This window comes from Hipposideros armiger, unplaced genomic scaffold (genome assembly GCF_001890085.2).
Source record: "Hipposideros armiger isolate ML-2016 unplaced genomic scaffold, ASM189008v1 scaffold_173, whole genome shotgun sequence".
NCBI classification, from domain to species: domain Eukaryota; kingdom Metazoa; phylum Chordata; class Mammalia; order Chiroptera; family Hipposideridae; genus Hipposideros; species Hipposideros armiger.
The window spans coordinates 1,399,277-1,417,262 of NW_017731523.1; the positions used below are offsets into that span (position 1 = coordinate 1,399,277).

Genomic DNA, 17,986 nt, shown 5'->3' on the forward strand with positions numbered 1-17,986 from the left:
TATATATATATAGCTATAGCTATAGCTATTGGTGAACATTTAGTTTATCGACAATTTTTTCTTTCCTAAAACAAATAATGTCTCCGAATGTGAGTTTTTCCAGGGTCTATACCAATATGTGGAATTGCTGATCTACAGAGCATATATACCTTTTTTGTTTTTGTTTTTTTTACTAGATATTGCCAGATGTCTTTCCAAATTGGTTGTGTCAATTTATATTCTCACTAGAGTATTTCATAGTTTTATTTCTGGACATCCTCAACTAATATTTGGCATTGCCAAGCTTCAAATTTTGTACCACTCTGTAAATCATTAAACGTTAGCTCATTAACAGCCCCTGAATGTTTTCTGAGCCTTCACGTCTGGCAGAGCTCTATGAGGGGAACACGAAAAACCCTAATGACATTGGCGTCCTAAGGAGCTGGCTGCCATTGAGCAATGTGGTGACAGAGGGCACTGAACTAAATGCTACAGTCACAGGACAGGCTGTAATGCTGCAGAGGTTCAGACATGATCATTATGTACTGCAGAGGTAATTAGAAGTTTTTAGGAGGTGAAGGCAAGGAAGAGAGGAGAACAGAGGGCGTTGAAGAGGAAAGGAGGTGAAGGCAGGCAGCGTGGCTGGAATGAACGCTAAGCCAATAGTCAAAGCCATTAAAACATTAACCAGGAGGGCCTTTGTAGGGCTTTAAACTCATTTTAAACTCACTTTAAACCTGTTTTAAACTCATTTTACAGGTAAAAAAATTAAGGCCTAGAAAAATGAGGTCAGCTTTTATAAATCACTTAGACAAGTGTGGAAAATAAAATAAACAGGCGATTTGTTGGTTTATTTAACTTGGACATCCAATAGGGTGATCTTCCACATGATTAGATAATAATGCAGGAGTGTGAGTGATAGCTTTTTACCCACTCTTTTCTGTCTACATTTCACTCTGCTTTCTTCTGGTTAGTTTTATTCTCAGCAGGTGTTCTTTCCTCGTGGAGGTAGAACCAGCTCTTTTTTTTTTTTTTTGTATCTTTACAGCTTATGTTTCTACTGAAAATAATGTATGCCCTTTCCCTTTATTTCTCTACCAGTTCCCCAAAAGACACTCAGACTCCCACCATCTGACCAGATCACTTAATCTGGTTAGCCTTCCTGATGGGGAAATCAAGACCATTTCATTGATGGCTAAACTGGAGTCACATTACCGAGGAAGGGACTGTCTGTAAGAGGTGGAACGCAGGGCATGCAAACATCAGATGGCCAGTAGCCTCTGTGGCACGTAGAGTGTGTGATACACATGATTATTGTAGTCAGGAGTGCCAGTAGAATATAGAGGATATTCACTGCAGGGCCTCTCTGTCCACAAATCCATGGTCATACCAACTTTTATAGCAGTGATTAAATTCATCTCCACAAACACCTTTTGAGGACATTGGGATTGCTTGTCAGGTGATACAAAGATAATATGGGTCTATGGAGTTCCCAAACTTTGGAAGTGGTAAGGGCAGGAAATTTAGAAGTGTAAACAATTTTGATGAAAAGAAAGCATGAGAGACATGCATGCTGTTGAGATTGTAGTTGAGGAATATTACAAAAGGTGTCACCATAGAGGTGGTAGTTAAAATTTTTATTCTGAGTGGTAAGGGCTGGCATGCAGTTCATCATCGAGGGTTTCGTATGAGCCAAACAGAGAGATAGGAAGCCATGGAGGCCCACGATGTACTGGGCCAGATTCTAGGGGAGTATTCTGAGAGTGCGGGAGTGTAATCTGAGAGCTGGAGAAGATGAAGATTAGGTGCCAAGAGTACTGTACAGGATCCTAATGTCACCTGACAAGTCCGGGCTTCCTTTGTTTGATAGGCTATGAAAACCACTGATTTTAAAAAAATAAATAAAATAAATAAATAAATAAATAAATAAATAAATAAATAAATACAGTCTTTAAAATCCAGTGTATGACATGGCCTGAGGAGTTGGGTAGTTTGTGCGTGTGTGTGTGTGTGTGTGTGTGTGTGTCTTTTTGTTTTGTTTTTGTTTGTTTGTTTTAAAAAGGAAAATTGCTGTAGCACCAATGGGTAGGCTGAATTAGAGCAGGGAGATATTGAGGGCAGGGTTAGGGAACAATACAACTGTCCCCTTGTGATGTAAATGTTGTTTGAATTAGGACTTGAGGGAGTTAAGACTGTAAATTTAAAGATGAACTTTGTGGAGACAATAATTTGAATAGTCCGAGAAATGTTTCCATCCTAGGTGATGAGGAGGATAATACCCATCACTGAGTGAGATAACTAGAAAATCAGGAGATAGCGCTCCTCTGGGATAGACGAGGAAGATGATTTTTATGTTGGGTAATATAATATTGCAAATATACAGTGTTTTCAATTATATGTGAATACTGTTGTAAGTGTTTCAATGCTATTTAAGCATCCTGAATACGTTTTTTTTCAATTTTATAAATTTACACTGCAAAAAGTAATCACCACACTGCATTATTTTTACCCAGAGCAACATATATTTTATATATTCTTAAAATATTTTAAAGCATCTGGCTGATAAAAATTAAACATTCCTGGGAGTATAAGTGCTAGGTACTTTTTCCTAATGATTCAAATCATAAATATAATACAGCACTTCCCCAAGTATGTTTCTTGGCATACTAAATAGGGAATGCTGTCAGATATTACAGTGGGGCTTATATTTTTTTATTATATATGTTTTAGAAACACTAAGTTAAGCAGTTTTGAGTTAAGTAGGATTTTTCAGAGACTTTAGTATATACTGTTAACGTATGTGGTGAGTTTGTAAGAGGGGAGTGCAGCATGCTGCTATTCAGAAACTCGTTTGACAATTTTTTGGAGCATCACTTGGGACGAATATCCGGTGGAATACATTAGAAGTGCTGCTGTGTTAGCCATTGCTAACAAGATGGGCGGGTGTGAGCAGCTACCGGTAGAACATAGAGATTCACTTTTTCATGTGAAGCTAATTTATCACACCAAATATAATCACAGTGTCTGTTCTTTTCTTTAATATATGAAATTCACTATTTTACTTTGGAAGATATGTTTTTGGCTCAATTTAAAAAATTCTCTTTGAGATTGCAGTCATGAGAAAGGAGTACAAAGTCCTAAAGAGCTACAGAGGGCCACGGGTTGGCTGCCTCTGCACTGGAGTTGGTGACATAAGAGATGTGCACATGATCCCGTCTCAGCGATCTCCTTAGAATAAACTAAGGATAACATTTAAATTCCAAATGATTTCCTCTTGTTGTGCCACATGCCTCAAGGCTCCTTTCTCCTGAATCTCTTATTTTGTATGTATTCAGAGAGTTCCGCTCAGCTCAGCCTGGCATTTCTGTTATGTGCAAAGCACTGTCAGAGTGCACATTTATTTCAGGACGAGCTTGACATATATAATTTGCTCAATAAATGACTATTCAATTAATAGATTGTGTTATTATTATTATTTTTTTAATGCTCCACTTCTACATGGAGGCATCTCAATCGTGGATCTGAATTCTCTACGTTATTCTCTCAGAGTTCGTTCTTTCTTAGTTTTCATAGGTAGCATTACCTGAAGAAGGTTACCAACAATGACATCTTCTGCAGCCTAGTTCTTTCTTTATAATATTTGAAATTTACCCGAGGGGGGAGTTGTTGCTATAGGCAGCATGGAGTGAAGATGGAGCCAACCACCTGAACCATTTGCCAGCGTCTGGCTTTTCTTTGTGTGTTCCCTTCGAGTGCTAAATATTCTTTTTTAGTATTCACGGTTAAGTGGAGAAGGCAACTCTGTGGAGAGAGAATGTGGGATAGTGGAAAGAGCATTGGCTTTGGGAGTCAGAGAAGAATTTGAATTTCAGCTGTATTACTTATTTGACTGCCATAAGATTCTTAACCTCTCAGCCTCTGTTACATCTGCAAAACTGACAATCATGCTTACATTTTATGGTGGCTGTAAGGAATATAGATAATAGTTGTGAAAGCCCAATCACATTAGAGATGCTGAATAAGTGGTAACTATAATAATAAATATTTATTATTTTCATCTTTTTCCCTCTACCTTTACTGAAGCACTTATTTTCAATTTTATTCACATATGAAGGGCTATGGGATATGTCTTTACTTTTTACTGATAAAATGAAAGTGAAATTAGATCCAAATCTCACCTGAACCAATTCTTTGTTTTGTTTTGTTTTGAGCTGAGCCATCCTGCTACCTGTTGGCAGCTCAGCGGCTGCCCAGCTCGGGCTGGACTCGAACCCCTGTTGCTCAGAGCTCAAACTCTTGAGCGAGCTCTTAACCAACTGAGCCACTCGGCCAGCCCCTCTGAAGCAACTCTTTAAACAAGCCAAGAAATATTTCTTTCCACTTGCCGTCCTTTGTACCTCTAGTTATTGATTACTTTGACTAGTAATACTATCCATAATAATAATTATAGCTCACAATTTTTGAACACTTAAAATATGCCAGACATAGGTCTAAGCATTTTACATGTTTTAGCTCTTTAAATCTCAGCATAATCGCTAATGAAATAGTGATTTTTTTTATTAGCCACGTTTTATATTTAGGGAAACTAAGACACAGAGAGGTTAAGCCCAAAATCACACAGCTAGTAAATGGCTGAGCCTTAGTTGAACTCAGGCTGACTGGCTCCAGAAGCCACAGTCTTAGTCACTACACTCTATTGCCTTTCTCAGTCCAGCAGTGTTACTATGGCATGCCACATGTTGTGCATAGCTGTAGAGAAACAATTGCCAATACCCAGCTATACGTGTGATGTGTTCTTTACTCAATGTCTACAATCAAAGATAACTACCTTACCTCATATTTCAGTTGGAGGTCATTAAAAGTTGTAATTTAGATCATATGCTTTAGTTTATACTTCCATAGGACTATTTCCTAATTTCCTTATAGACCCTATTCTAAAATAAAACTAAGTAAATTTTTGTCCTTGTATTAATGTTTTGGAGTTCTTGTCTTCTCCAACAAAAGGTCAAGTTAGTCAATATGGCTGTATGAAACACTCCAATCTAGTGGTAGCTTGGTAGTGCCTATAAAGTGGATAAAAAGTCTAAGTTCAAAAGTCTGTTTATATGCAAGAAGAATATTTTTGTATTATTCAAGCCAATCAGAGACACATGTTTAGGTTTGGAGTCTGAAACTGATTCTTTAAGAATTAAATTGTACAACATATGTAACTTGGTAATTATTTCTTACCTCAATATCCCCACCTCATAAAAAGTACTAGGACTACATTTCTAATTTTACCTTAGAGACATGTTGAATATTGAAAATCATGTCAATATTCTCCACATAGAAATATGCAAATGTCTTCCTTTTAAGTATGACCCATCTCTTGAGTTAATTGGTTGTTCCTATCTACTTTTATGTTTTTAAATTCTAATCTTTGTTATTTCTCATGTGTCAGTGCTCATTAGAAACTTTCATTAGTGATCTTTTTAGGGGGACTCTGAAGTTTGGAACATTGTTCTTGTGATCAAAATCAAGTTTCATGGTTGCTGTAGGTCATTTTTTGGCTAACATTTGATATGCTAGGATTATTCAGGTAACGTATGTAAAGGACTCTAGCTTTCAAGTTTCTGTTTTCAGTCAGTTCCAGACTAGTAGTAATGTCTCTCAAGAGTAAGAAGTTAGTTTGGCCTTGACTTTCTAGGGTAGTTTTTAATCATCTATTGATTTATCAACTGACGTGCAAATCACAGTGCCTATATCTGTTTAGGAGTCATTATACTCATTGGTAGAAATAGTTTAATCTTCTCCACTAGTAATTAGTAATGACATGCCTATATATATATGTAAATAAATAGATAAATCCAAGGATACATTATTCATTTTTTAACATTGTTTTTTGCATGTGTGTAGCATAGGGTTAAATGCACAAATCCTAAGTAAAGAATTTAATTCTACTCATACATAATGAACACATCTTTATAAAAAACTAAATAAAATATTACCTGCACTCCTGGGACCAACATAATTTCCTCTTAAAATATATCCTTTATAATTAAGATATTTTCTCTAAGCTATCAACACTGGAAATATTGAAAGGAGATATTAATGTTTTTGAAAGGAGAGTGAATACATAATTGTTTCTATTTTATATTAGTAGCACTTAGCATAATAAATGTCTAATAATATTAATAACTGTTTTGGATTTGTTGAAATTTTAGACTTAAGTTCAGGGTTTTTTTTTTTTAACGTTCCCATATTTGAAAAATGAGATTTAAAAACGTTTTCAGGAAATAGCTTTCAGCTGACATTTTTATTGAGATATCTAATAAAATAAAGTAGCTTAAGATTTGGGTTACTTAAATATTATCTTGTAAAGCATTATTATTCTATATTTAAAGGGAAGGAAGATCATAATTATGATATTTTCTTTGTCGTGTCTAAAAATATAGTTCCAATTGCAATTCACCAGGTATCTTCCTGATTTTTTAAATTACTAACAGATAGGCCATCCATTCCCTTCATGAAATGCGCATGATTAGTAAAATTTTATGTGTTCTGTCATCAATTCGATGTGATAAAGCAAAGGTTTTTCTGTATTTCACACAGCATCGGGGCTCTGCAAAGTATCTCTGGGGGTTCTTTGATGTCTAGACAGTTTAAATTATGCCTGCTCCCCTGCCTCCAAATTCCAGCCCTGTTCTGCTTCAGGGGTTGTGGGAAATGAAAACAAATCAGAAGGGTTCCATAACATTCCAGTAAAAACAAACAAGTAGAATAAGCTGTATATCCACCCTGGCAGGTGTATAGGAAAGGACCCGATGATAGGGAATAAAAATAAAATAATTGTGGACAAATATTGTCCTGTTTATTTATTTCTAATTATATTCCTAACATGGAAATACATGTGCATCGTGGACAAAATGAAAACATTATAAGTGTTAGGAAGGCGAGTAGAAGCTGCCTTTTACCCTAGTCCCTCAGTTTTCCTCCTCCCCACTGGCAGCCAAATCTAGGAGTTTGGTATGTTTCTTATACGTTGTCCTATTATTGAAATAATGGTAAGATGCGGAATTGCATTTTAAGTTGGAAAACTAACTTCCTTTTTCTATCTCTTTTTTTTCTTTGTTTTTCTTTATAAATCGGGATGTCATGATTCGTCCAATTCATCTTTTGTAGAAAGTAAGTAATTTTTGAAATCGCAGAGATTTTTTTTTGTTAAATTGTTGATGTTTTATGATTACATGTATACATATACACATGTACAGAGTCTATTACAGAATTTTAACTTTTAAATTGTAGCTGAGTTGATTAACCTTACATTAAGTGTGAATTAAAAAATAATTAAAAATAAGAAATTTTACATAGAAAGTGTTCATGCTGTCCAAGAATACATACTTTTAACACATATTTGCCTTATCTTCTTTAATACCCACATTAAATCATTGTGAGATATATATGTATACATTTACTTTTTACATATATATTATATGTATAATTATATATATATACATATGTATAATATATATATAAAATATATATCTATATCTTAAAGTAGGCCAAGGTATGCTTGCTAGTTCTGTTTTTTTCTGACAATAAAAATAATAAAAGAATATCAATAATATTTTTATTGATTTCTGTTCTGTAGCAGTTAATTAAGACATTAATTTCTTCAGGAACAGTCCAAATTTTCTAGATTTTATGGAATTATTGAGAATAGCAGTAATAAGTTCTGAAAGACTTTTAAAATAGATTTTTCTATGTATATTCTGCATTCTATGAAACAGTTACCTTGTAATAAGCACGTAACTCTTTTGATGCTGATCTTTTATTGTTTTTAAATAAAACGGACCATATCCCTAATTTTTTTCTGTACGGAATTGCAAGTGATATGCGTAGGACTAAGTTACTAATAACCCAGTGATTTGAGTTGTAAACCTGCATTTGATTGCAGAATATTTTGTCATTCTTCTAAAATATAAGTGTATAGTTTTAAAATAAAACAAATTTCATGTTTGTTTTGAGAAAGATTTTGGAAAATTACAGTAGTGATCAAGACTTTTGGAGATATAGTGTCATGTGACTGTGAATTACATATTTTAAAATATTTCTACAGTGAACCTTGAGTTTATTGATTTAATAAACAGTATAATTAAATGATATATTCATACTCAACAAAGCTTATTTATCTGAAACTAAGTGCTTATCAGTTGTGTTTACAGCAAATATAGCATTAAACTTCCATTTATTAGTCAATTTACCTTCAATTGTCTTTCATTTACTGTACCTTAGAAGAAAATGTAAATTACAGTGATGTTAAATTATATTTGTTCAGTATTTCTTAGCTGTATTAAATCTGTATTATTCTGAGTTCTTGGAATTGTGCGTATTAGGACCTTAGTAATAAAAAGCAGGAAGAATATATGTGACCTTTGATGTTAGGTGAACAGTTTCATTAAGTTATATATTTTAAAGTCTATATTGTTTCATTTTTATATATTGGATTCTACTTTACTTGTAGTGTTAACATCATCTTGCCAAGTCCCTACAGAACGTCTGTGTTTCTGACAGTTTCACTAAATTAAAACTCGACAAATCTGGCATAATAATTCCCAGCTTCAAGTTGTCTGTACTTTTGCCTGAAGAAAAGAATGATAAAAAATATATATTTTGCAGTGTTCAGTATACCATGTGCAGCATTATTTATCTGGAATTTATTCATGGACAGATATTTCTGGGGAGATGAATATATTTTACTTTATAAGGTATGCCTGGCCTACTTTACATATGAGCAAAAAATCTTTTGTGAGGAAAAATAATGAAATGAGGCCGTAAGCTTGTAGCAGTTTCATGAGGAAATATATTACATAAACACACAGCATTATAACCATGTGTACGTTAGTGTTATAACTGCATTGTTCTGTGACCAAATTTATATTAGGTCTCTTGCTTCCTGTCAAACCCAGTGTAATCATATTGACATGTTGGCATAGAGAGTTGCTTTCTAAAATAATAAAGAGTGCTCTTATGATTATAATACTTATAAACCTTTATGACTATGATGTGTATATATGCTGACTTGCTATTAAGTGTTTTGTGGCAACGCAGCAAATTTGACTGTTTCATTTTCCTGGTGAGTTTTCATATAAAGTCAGAGATTTGATAATCTTGGTTTTTAGAAAACTCTGAATTTAGTATATAAAATTATATTTCTATTACAGAAATTCAAACTTAAAAATCTTAATACCTTAAAGGTCCTCTTGTCTCAGAATATTTTGGATTAAATATGTAGAGCCCCTAAGAGGCGAATGGGGTGGAATAGGGATTCTAATCAATATTGGCTCAACCAAATATTGATCTTTCAGCATATTAGGAAGTACAATGTATGTGGCAACATAAGTAAATGAAAGTGATAATTCTAGATCTAAATTCTAGTTTATAAATATAGCAGTTTGCAAAAAAAAAAAACCACACAAAAAAAGCTCTAAAGTCTACCTCAGGAAATACATACGTGTCATACATTTCATAAACATCTTTCTATGTGTATGAGTACATTTCAATAATGTTTGTACATATGTGCTTTGAAATTTTTAATCACTAGCTTAATGCTGTTTGATTTCTTTTGAAAGAATCTGTTGATTTCATAATTCAGTTGCTTGCTTTTTGGTGCAGAACATAATTATTAGCTGGGCAGAATTCCCAAACACATATTTCTTTATTTGACAAATCTGAGAAAACGATGTCATTGTTGAAGCTGTATCAGAGATATAAACACAGATATAAATTTTTATTTGGCCTTGTGAGAAATGTAATCCCATGAGTAACTTAAATGCTTATAATTTCAAATCAGTTTTTCCCTGGTTTCTTATTATTCTTTTGTTGCTTTTCAACCTATAGGATGGAGCTGTCCTTGAACTTGGTTTATTTGATCATTCAAGTGCAACCATCAAGTTGTCTGTAATATTTAAATACTGAGGCTTCATGGTATTATTTGTAAAATAACACCACATAAACGTTTTGGCTTTGGTTTCTTTGAAATATAGTGTTGGTTGGCTTTATGAATAAAAGCATAATTTCAATTCAGGAGACTTTTTGCCTGAAGCCTATAATACAGATGCATCTGATTAACTTTGGCGACTCTACACTGGCCTGTTATTGTAATGTAGATGTTTTCAGGGTTGGGAGGATATTTTTAAAAGGTATGCAAGAGGGTCTTTTTTTTTTTTTTTAAGAGACTGAGAGAACAGTTTTGCCACAGAAACTGCATCTCAGACTGCTTCATTTTTGCACACTTTTATTTTCTAGTGGAACTTCTCCGTTAGCCTGTCTGAATGCAATGCTTCACACTAACACTCGAATAGGGGATGGAACATTCTTCAAAATCCCTGGAAAGTCAGGCCTCTATGCTCTCAAAGTAAGTTGGATTGTTGTGCATATTATGTCTGTTATTACTATGTATCATGCATTTTTTTTTCTGACACGTGAAGGTAAACAAAGCTAGAATTGAGTGAAGGGTAGAACGGGCCCTATGCCTTTTAAATGTTTTCAGATGTCTTAAAAATGATTTCATATTAAGGATAAACAATGACATTTTTCTTTAAGGAAAGAAAACATATCTGCGGTTTCACTCAAACATATGGTAATGGAAAATAGTTGTGGCTTTCTTAAAATTCTTGATTCTTAAAAATTTACATGGAGGAGTGCCACGGCTCATCAGCCAAGAGCTTAACATGATCACAGTTGCCACAAATTATTTGACTTAATGAACACTGGTTGATAGACAGCTTCACACCTGTATGCCTTTCTGTCTTTCATAAAAATAAGAGATTTATCCATTCTCCTTGAAAAGTTGCTGATTTTAATGTTATTCAGCTTTAAAACAGTGATCTTAAGGAAGTTTTACTAACAATGCATATTTATCCTATGAGAAGAATAGAGAAATAAAATTAAAAGCTTCAGATAACTGACTTAATTATTTTAGTGCAATTCCCATTCCCATCTAGAATAGGAAATGCCATCTAAGATGCAAAATTCCAGAGGATAGAAACTGATGCTCTACAAATGGTTGTTTAGCTTGGAACAACTAAAATCAGTGTATTATTTCTTATAAATTAAAAAGAAGTCACTGCTTTCATAAATGAGGGATTACTTTTAAAGGTCATCAGTTTCCCTTGAGAAGTGTTTTGTTATTTGTTTGATTGATTGATTGTTTTAATGCTACAAGTTATACCTGGCAAAGAAGCAAAGGTTCTTTCTCAACTACTGAGCATCAGGCTCTTATCACTGTGTGTGTTTCTGAAAATCACACAGATTAATCAAAAGGACTTATATTTCGTTCATTGGCTTTTTGTAGCTATTTGGGTGTTTACTGATAAAATTTTGAGTTGTTAAGCCATTTCCTAACATAAGGACAAATGTAGAATTGAAAAATAAAATGAAAACAACATATGTCAAAAGGCAAGTTTGTTTTTGTATAGATTTTAAAAGGTCATCCAAAAAATCAGCTATGGCAATGTATTTTTCCCAGTTGTTTTTTTTTTCCAAGGAGTGATTTTATATTTAAAAAGTAAATCAAATTACTGTGATAAGAGTAGAATTGTGATAGTACTTTAGGACTCTGAAAATACTTTGAATGTTTTCAGTTGCTAATACATCTCCATAAACATCATTTTTAAAAAAAATATAGAAAGAGGAGTCGTCATGCCCAACTGATGGGACGTTGGATTTAGACTGTGAGTCTGAATTGGATGGCACAGAAATGGCAGAGGCCAATGGCAGTGGGGAAGGAAATGGAGGTAAGTGTGATGGGTTTCAAATATGAATGCTATTTTCTTAAAAATGATACAGAATTTCAATAATTCATTTATTGAATTCTCTACTTATAGATGCAATTTTCTTTTAAGTTTTTACCACCTACTTAGATTTATCATTAAACAATTTTGATTCATAAGATTAGCACCTATAGAAAGTATACAGTTCTTTGCTTTTTCTATTTTGTTTTTTAACAGTATGGATTTCCCTGGGTATGTTCTTGAGTGTTATCAGTATATTTCTCCTGCGAGGTGAGAAGGTTACTGGGAGTATCTAGTGGTTTTATTCTTATGTGAGGCCTGAAAATGCTAATGTTTTATGTCTGATTGTGCTGACAGTTTCTGTGATCACAGTAGTTTTATAATAGCTTTGTTCTTAGGTTTGTCCATAGTAAATTAAGCTTAGTGTTAACATTCCTTACAGTGAAAACAAGGGCCAAATAAATTACATTCTTGTGAATCACTTTTGAAAACCCTCCATGAATTCCAAGGGGACATTTTCCACCTCTGAATTCTGTCCATGTTAATTCATTTTTATCTTTCTCTAGATATTTGCATTATGATTCTGTTGGTGTAAGTAATTTCTGTACCGCAGCTTGGGCAATTTTTTTTTCCACAAAAGCTGCTTTACTTTTTTTTCCTCCCTACCCACTGGTCCCAAAAGTGGACCCAGATCACGATTTGGGAGGAAGACTGTCTCATTAAAGTCTCTGTCAGTGGACCCATAGAAATCAGTAAATTATCTTTAAAGAAACAAACCTTAAAGGACACTTGCAGAAACATCGTATTTCACTAACAGCCCAAAGCCATTCATTTTATTAATGGCCATAGGAGTCCCTTTGAATAATGACTGGACACTCCTGCCTTTTAGGTTGGTGTGCTTTCCGATAGTCCCCCCGAGACCGATCCTGCTTCAGTGCCTAACTGACCTGCAGGAGGGAGTTTGTGCCTGAATGTCGGAAACAAAGATTCTTGTCCTAGTAAAATGGCAGAAGTAAGCCTTGTAGACTTCTTTTCTAACCAACTTTCATTGAATTTGATGTCCCTATTCCAATACCTTTTGAAAACTCAACTCAGCCCCTCATCATTGTGATTCTACTGTGAACTTTGGCTGGTCCTTGTGGGTGAAGAGAGAACGAGGCCGAGATGCATGGCAATTTCTGGCTTTCTGGAAGGGCTGGTGAATGGGGCAAATTCTTGTCCTTCAGTAGGATGAAGGGGAGTCTTACTGGGTCATCCCTCTAGCTCAGCGGTTCTCAACCTGTGAGTCGCGACCCCTTTGGGGGTCGAACGACCCTTTCATAGGGGTCGCCTAAGAACATCGGAAAACAAAAAGATATTTACATTACGATTCATAACAGTAGCAAAATTACAGTTATAGAGTAGCAACGAAAATAATTTTATGGTTGGGGGTCACCACAACATGAACTGTATTAAGGGGTCGCGGTATTAGGAAGGTTGAGAACCGCTGCTCTAGCTGTACTGTCTGCTAGCATATGCACTTGCATGCTCTCTCTCTCTCTCTCTCTGAGTATACACTGAGCCTCTACTGTGTGCCAAGTACTGTCCTCAACATTGTAGCCACAGCAGTGAAAAAGAAGAGCAGAAAGAGACCTCTTATGGATCTTATGTTGGTAGAGAGACAAAAAATAATCAAATTAATAGGTACAATTTATAGCTTATTCAGTGCTGACAAATCATATGGGACAAAATAATTTAAATAAGGAAATAAGAGTGGGAGAGAGAGGTACATTTGAGAAAAGACCCAAGGGGAATGAAGGAGCAAGTATGTAATAGGAGATGGTTTTGGGTAGAAGAAGGAGCAATTACAAAGGCCTTAAGGCAGGAGAGTGCCTGGAATGTTCCAGAAACATCAAGAGGCCAGTGTGGTTGGAGGCCAGAGTGAGCAAGGGGAGAAAATGGTAAGATATTGAAGTCAGAAGTTATAGGGCCAGATTGTACAGTGCTTTGATGTTGGCTTTGTTTTGAGTGAGATGTTAAACCACTTTTGGGTTTTGAGCTAAAGAGACAGTGATCTCACTTAAATTTTAGCAGGATCACTAAGTACAAAATATATAGCTATAGATACAGACGTAGACGTAGATGTAGATGTAGACATAGACATATAGGAGAATAAGGACAAAAGCAGGCAGACTTATTAGAGTTATTGCCATAATGTAGATAAGAGGTGTGATGGTGGTTTGAATAAAACACGTGGCAGTGGATGTGATGATAAGTGATTGGAGTCTGGATGTATGTGAAGGTCGACACAACAAAAGTTGCTGAAATTAGAAGCAACTAAAGAAGACCAGATGATGACTCCAAAGTCGGAGCGTGAGCAAAGAGGAGGATAGCATTGTCTTTAACTTAGATGGCAAATCTGCAAGAGAATCAGTTTTGGGGCAGGGGGCTGTCGATCAGGAGCTTAGTTTTGGACCTATTAAGTATGAGATTCATTTTCAGCATCCAGGTGTATATGTTATATAACTGGACTTAACCTGCCTTAAATTCATGGGGCTGGCCTTGCTGGAGGTATGCATTTGAAAGTGGTCAGTTTATGGTGATGTTTCGAGACAAGAAACTGGATGAGATCACCAAGGAACTGAAGGTGAATAGAAAGGAGAAGAGGCCCAAAGACTGAGCTCACAGGCAGTTGAGTTTTAAGAAATTGGAAAGAGCAAATGAGACTGAGGATAAATAGACAGGAGAACATGTTGTCTGTTCTGGGAACCAAGTGAAGAAAGTGTTTCTGGGAAGGAAGTGACTCAAATGTGTCAAATGCTTTTGATATGTCAATTATAATGAAGACTAGAAATAACTATTGGATTTAGCTTTGTGAAATTATTAATGAACTTGACAAGGACAATTTTTGTCGAATGGTGAGACCATAGCCTAAATAGAGTAGGTTTAAGAGAATGGGAGAACGGAAATTGGAAACCAAGCATAGACAATTCTTTCAAGGATTTTTTAGTTAAAGGGAAGGAGTGACATGGGGATTGGATAGAAGAGAAAATGGAACCAAGAGAAAGTTGTTCTTGTTGTTGTTTTTAAGTAAGAGAGATAAATACTAAAATAATTGTATACTGTCGGGAAAATCCAGCAGAGGAGGAGAATTTCATGAGGAGGGTGTCCCGTTGCCATGTGATTAATTAGATGAGAGGGAATGGGATCTTTTAAACAGGTGAAGAGATTGACCTTATTTAATAGTATGAAGGTAGATGAGTATATACGGGGGGGCTCATGGAAGTTTGTTTCTTATTGCTTCATTTTTTTTCTCAGTGAAATAAACAATTTCATCAGCTGAGGGAGAGGTTAGAGGAGGTGGTTTTGTAGCTTTAAGGAGAAGATATAAAATGGGTAGAGTCTGACAGCATTAAGCACATGCTTCAAGTTGCTAATCCTGAATTGAATATGAGACTAGTCAGAATACTTGTACATTTTTCTCCAGTCATGTTCATGACCATGGTGTAAGTGCAGAGTAGAGAGCCAGATTTGAGCAGACTTGGGATTTTTCCAGGTGTGAATGATGAAATGACACAGGGACAGAGGAGTTGAGGGCGCATGAAATAGAGTAGTTGAGATCAGTCTCTATGGAATTCAAGCTGGATGTGGAGGTAGGTGAAGATATGACTGTGAGGTGAAAGAGGAGGTCCCCGTGGGATGGAAGGATTGTTTGATTTGGTGTTCTAGAGACAATAACTTAGAAAGATAGGTGATGTGAGAGCGGAATACATGAAATTGAGTTTAGGGTAATATTATGGAGTGTATATCTAAAATGAGAGGAAGAAAGGCAGCTAGGTTTAAGACTGTCACAAATGGTTGGGCAGTGTGTGCACTCTTCAGAGTGGCCTGGCTCAGGGGGCCATCATCAGTGGCTGAAATTCAGCAGCCCTCCATTTGCCCAGCTTAGTGTCATGGGATGGAACAGGGCCCACTGGGAGGAAACGCTGCCTTTTCTTATTTGCACAAAGATGTTAAGGGCTGATGGTCCTGACATAAAGTATTAGAGAATCACCTATGTGGATATTGAAACACAAATTTTTATAGAACTAACATTGAAAGGGTATGCATTTAAGAGCTAAAATCTTCATAAAATGAGGGGTGCACCCCAGGAGCTGGTAGATAAATACAGGAAGGAAGAGTAGTTAATATTGTCATCTGATGACATGAGATACTATGCTGGAGGCATCTCCAGAGAGGGAGAATAGATGTCACCTAGCCCATTTCCAGCCCCAGCGGGACAAGATGTGTGAAAAAGAAAAGGGCTACTACAGAGGGTTTTAGGGGAAGAGGTGTTCATAAGAGAGAACCAGGTTTTGTAGATCAAGATGAGATAGTGTTCAGGAAAAAGATGGAGGTTATAGGAGATTTTGCTAAGGACTAATCCTGAATTTCAGAGGAAGCAGTGGGAGAGGTTTTAGTGTCTGGGAAGGGGTGAGGGAGAGAGGGTGAGAGCACCTAGCCAATAATTAAACCAAAGCAGATAGAAGCAAACTTCCCCTAATTGGAAATGTGAATAGGTAGTTCACAAAATCACACATCCCCACACAGCTCCAGCTAATGTAACTAAAACTAGATTTTTCTGGCCTCTCCTTTGAAATTGCATTAAGGAAATTGCTTTGGGGAGTCACTGAAAGAATAGCAAGTAGCTTATTTCTTTGAGTATTCCTTGGTTTGTCCACTTTTGTATCTAATTGCAAACCACAATTGCTTCTTGTAGGACAAGTATATTTCCTATCCATGTAAATACCATATACTTATATGTGTAGCCCATTAACCCAGCCTTAGGATACATTTTCAAACCTAGACATTGAGAACAGATTGAGGGTTTATAATGCCCAGCCTCTGTAAGCTCTTTCCATGTATGTTGTTTAAATCCTACAGCATTCCTGTGAGGTAGTCACTCCTAGGCTCTGTTGTTTGTGTTTTACCAGTGAGGAAACAAACTTAGAGAGGTTAAATGTCTCATCCAAGTGACAACCCTAGGTAAATGTGTGTGACACCAAAACTCAGGCTCCAGCCCCTGTGACACTCTGCCCGAACCACAGGAAACACTAGTAGCCAGGAGTCATTGATGTAATTCGACTTTCCAACAGTTGTCCAAAGCTGTTCTGATTATAAACTTGAGAATTTAACAAAAAGGAACCCTTGGCTTATCCAAACGAAGAAAAGGGATACCACATGATTCCTTACAAATTGATAATAATTTCCATGAAGCCAAACCGGTTTAGGTGATGTCCTTGCTTACTCTGTTTCTAATATATATTTGAACCAGAAGTTAGAATGGATATAATTTCCACACTTCTTACAGCTGTACAAATATACTTTGAAAATATAATCAGAGGAAGAAGGCAGGGCATGTGTGGGAATGTGTGGAGAAAGGGCAGGGCAAGAGGAGGAGGAGAAGAGGGCGGTGCCACCATCTGTTTTTTTATCTTTATTCCCCTGCTCTTTCATTCCTTTCATTCCTCCTTTGGAATGAAAGATAGGTATTGAGCTGAATACTAATAACTATCAATTGGTAAGATACCCTTGTGGCAATCCAAAGAATAAGCCCTCTGGTACCATCAAGTTATTTCAGATTAACAAAAATTAGTTGACATTTGCGGCACCATTAAAGGGGATATGCAGAGAAGTATTTGAAAGTAAAGCACTTTATAAAAACTGACAAGCAAGAAATCTTAGCAGCTTGATTTCAGTCAGTAACACTTGAGTCCTTAGGTGGAGTTAAGATAATAATATTACAGTCGTGCTTGAGTCCTCTTCTCGCAGTCAACTGGCCAGCAACACAGATTCTCTTTCAATGGGAGTTGTTTTGCCAAGACATTTTGTTTTATAGTTTTGTTGAAAATTTTTACAATGTGGGAAAAGTGGTATATTATTGATTATAGAATTTACAAGACACAAAACTATAGTTATGTGTTGTGTGTCTCTGACTCCTAAACAGCTTCTCAAGTTAATAAGAATTAGACTTATAGACTCGAGAAAGTAAACTCTTCAAATTTTACAAGCTTAGCTCTAGAGATCGAAGAGTGATTTAGGTGAATCACTTGATATATCTTTGTTGACAACCCATGACCATTTATGCCAATGTAAGTATAGATCTATGTCAGCCAAAGAAAATACTCTGAATTTTATGGGCTATTTTAGTCAGAGATTTATGGGTCTGTTTGTGTCTGAGTTGTTTTCTGAACATAATACATTGGTATATCACA

The 17,986-nt window shown here is 35.7% G+C and overlaps 1 protein-coding gene across 1 annotated transcript in view; it reads left to right on the forward strand.

The window, feature by feature from the left end:
- Positions 1 to 17,986, forward strand: part of ASXL3 (ASXL transcriptional regulator 3) — a 155,225-nt gene that overhangs the window by 26,697 nt on the left and 110,542 nt on the right. Inside the window, exons 4-5 of the mRNA XM_019652066.1 lie at positions 10,267 to 10,375; positions 11,648 to 11,756. Coding sequence (XP_019507611.1) covers positions 10,267 to 10,375; positions 11,648 to 11,756 — 218 coding nt within the window. The remainder of the gene's footprint in view (positions 1 to 10,266; positions 10,376 to 11,647; positions 11,757 to 17,986) is intronic.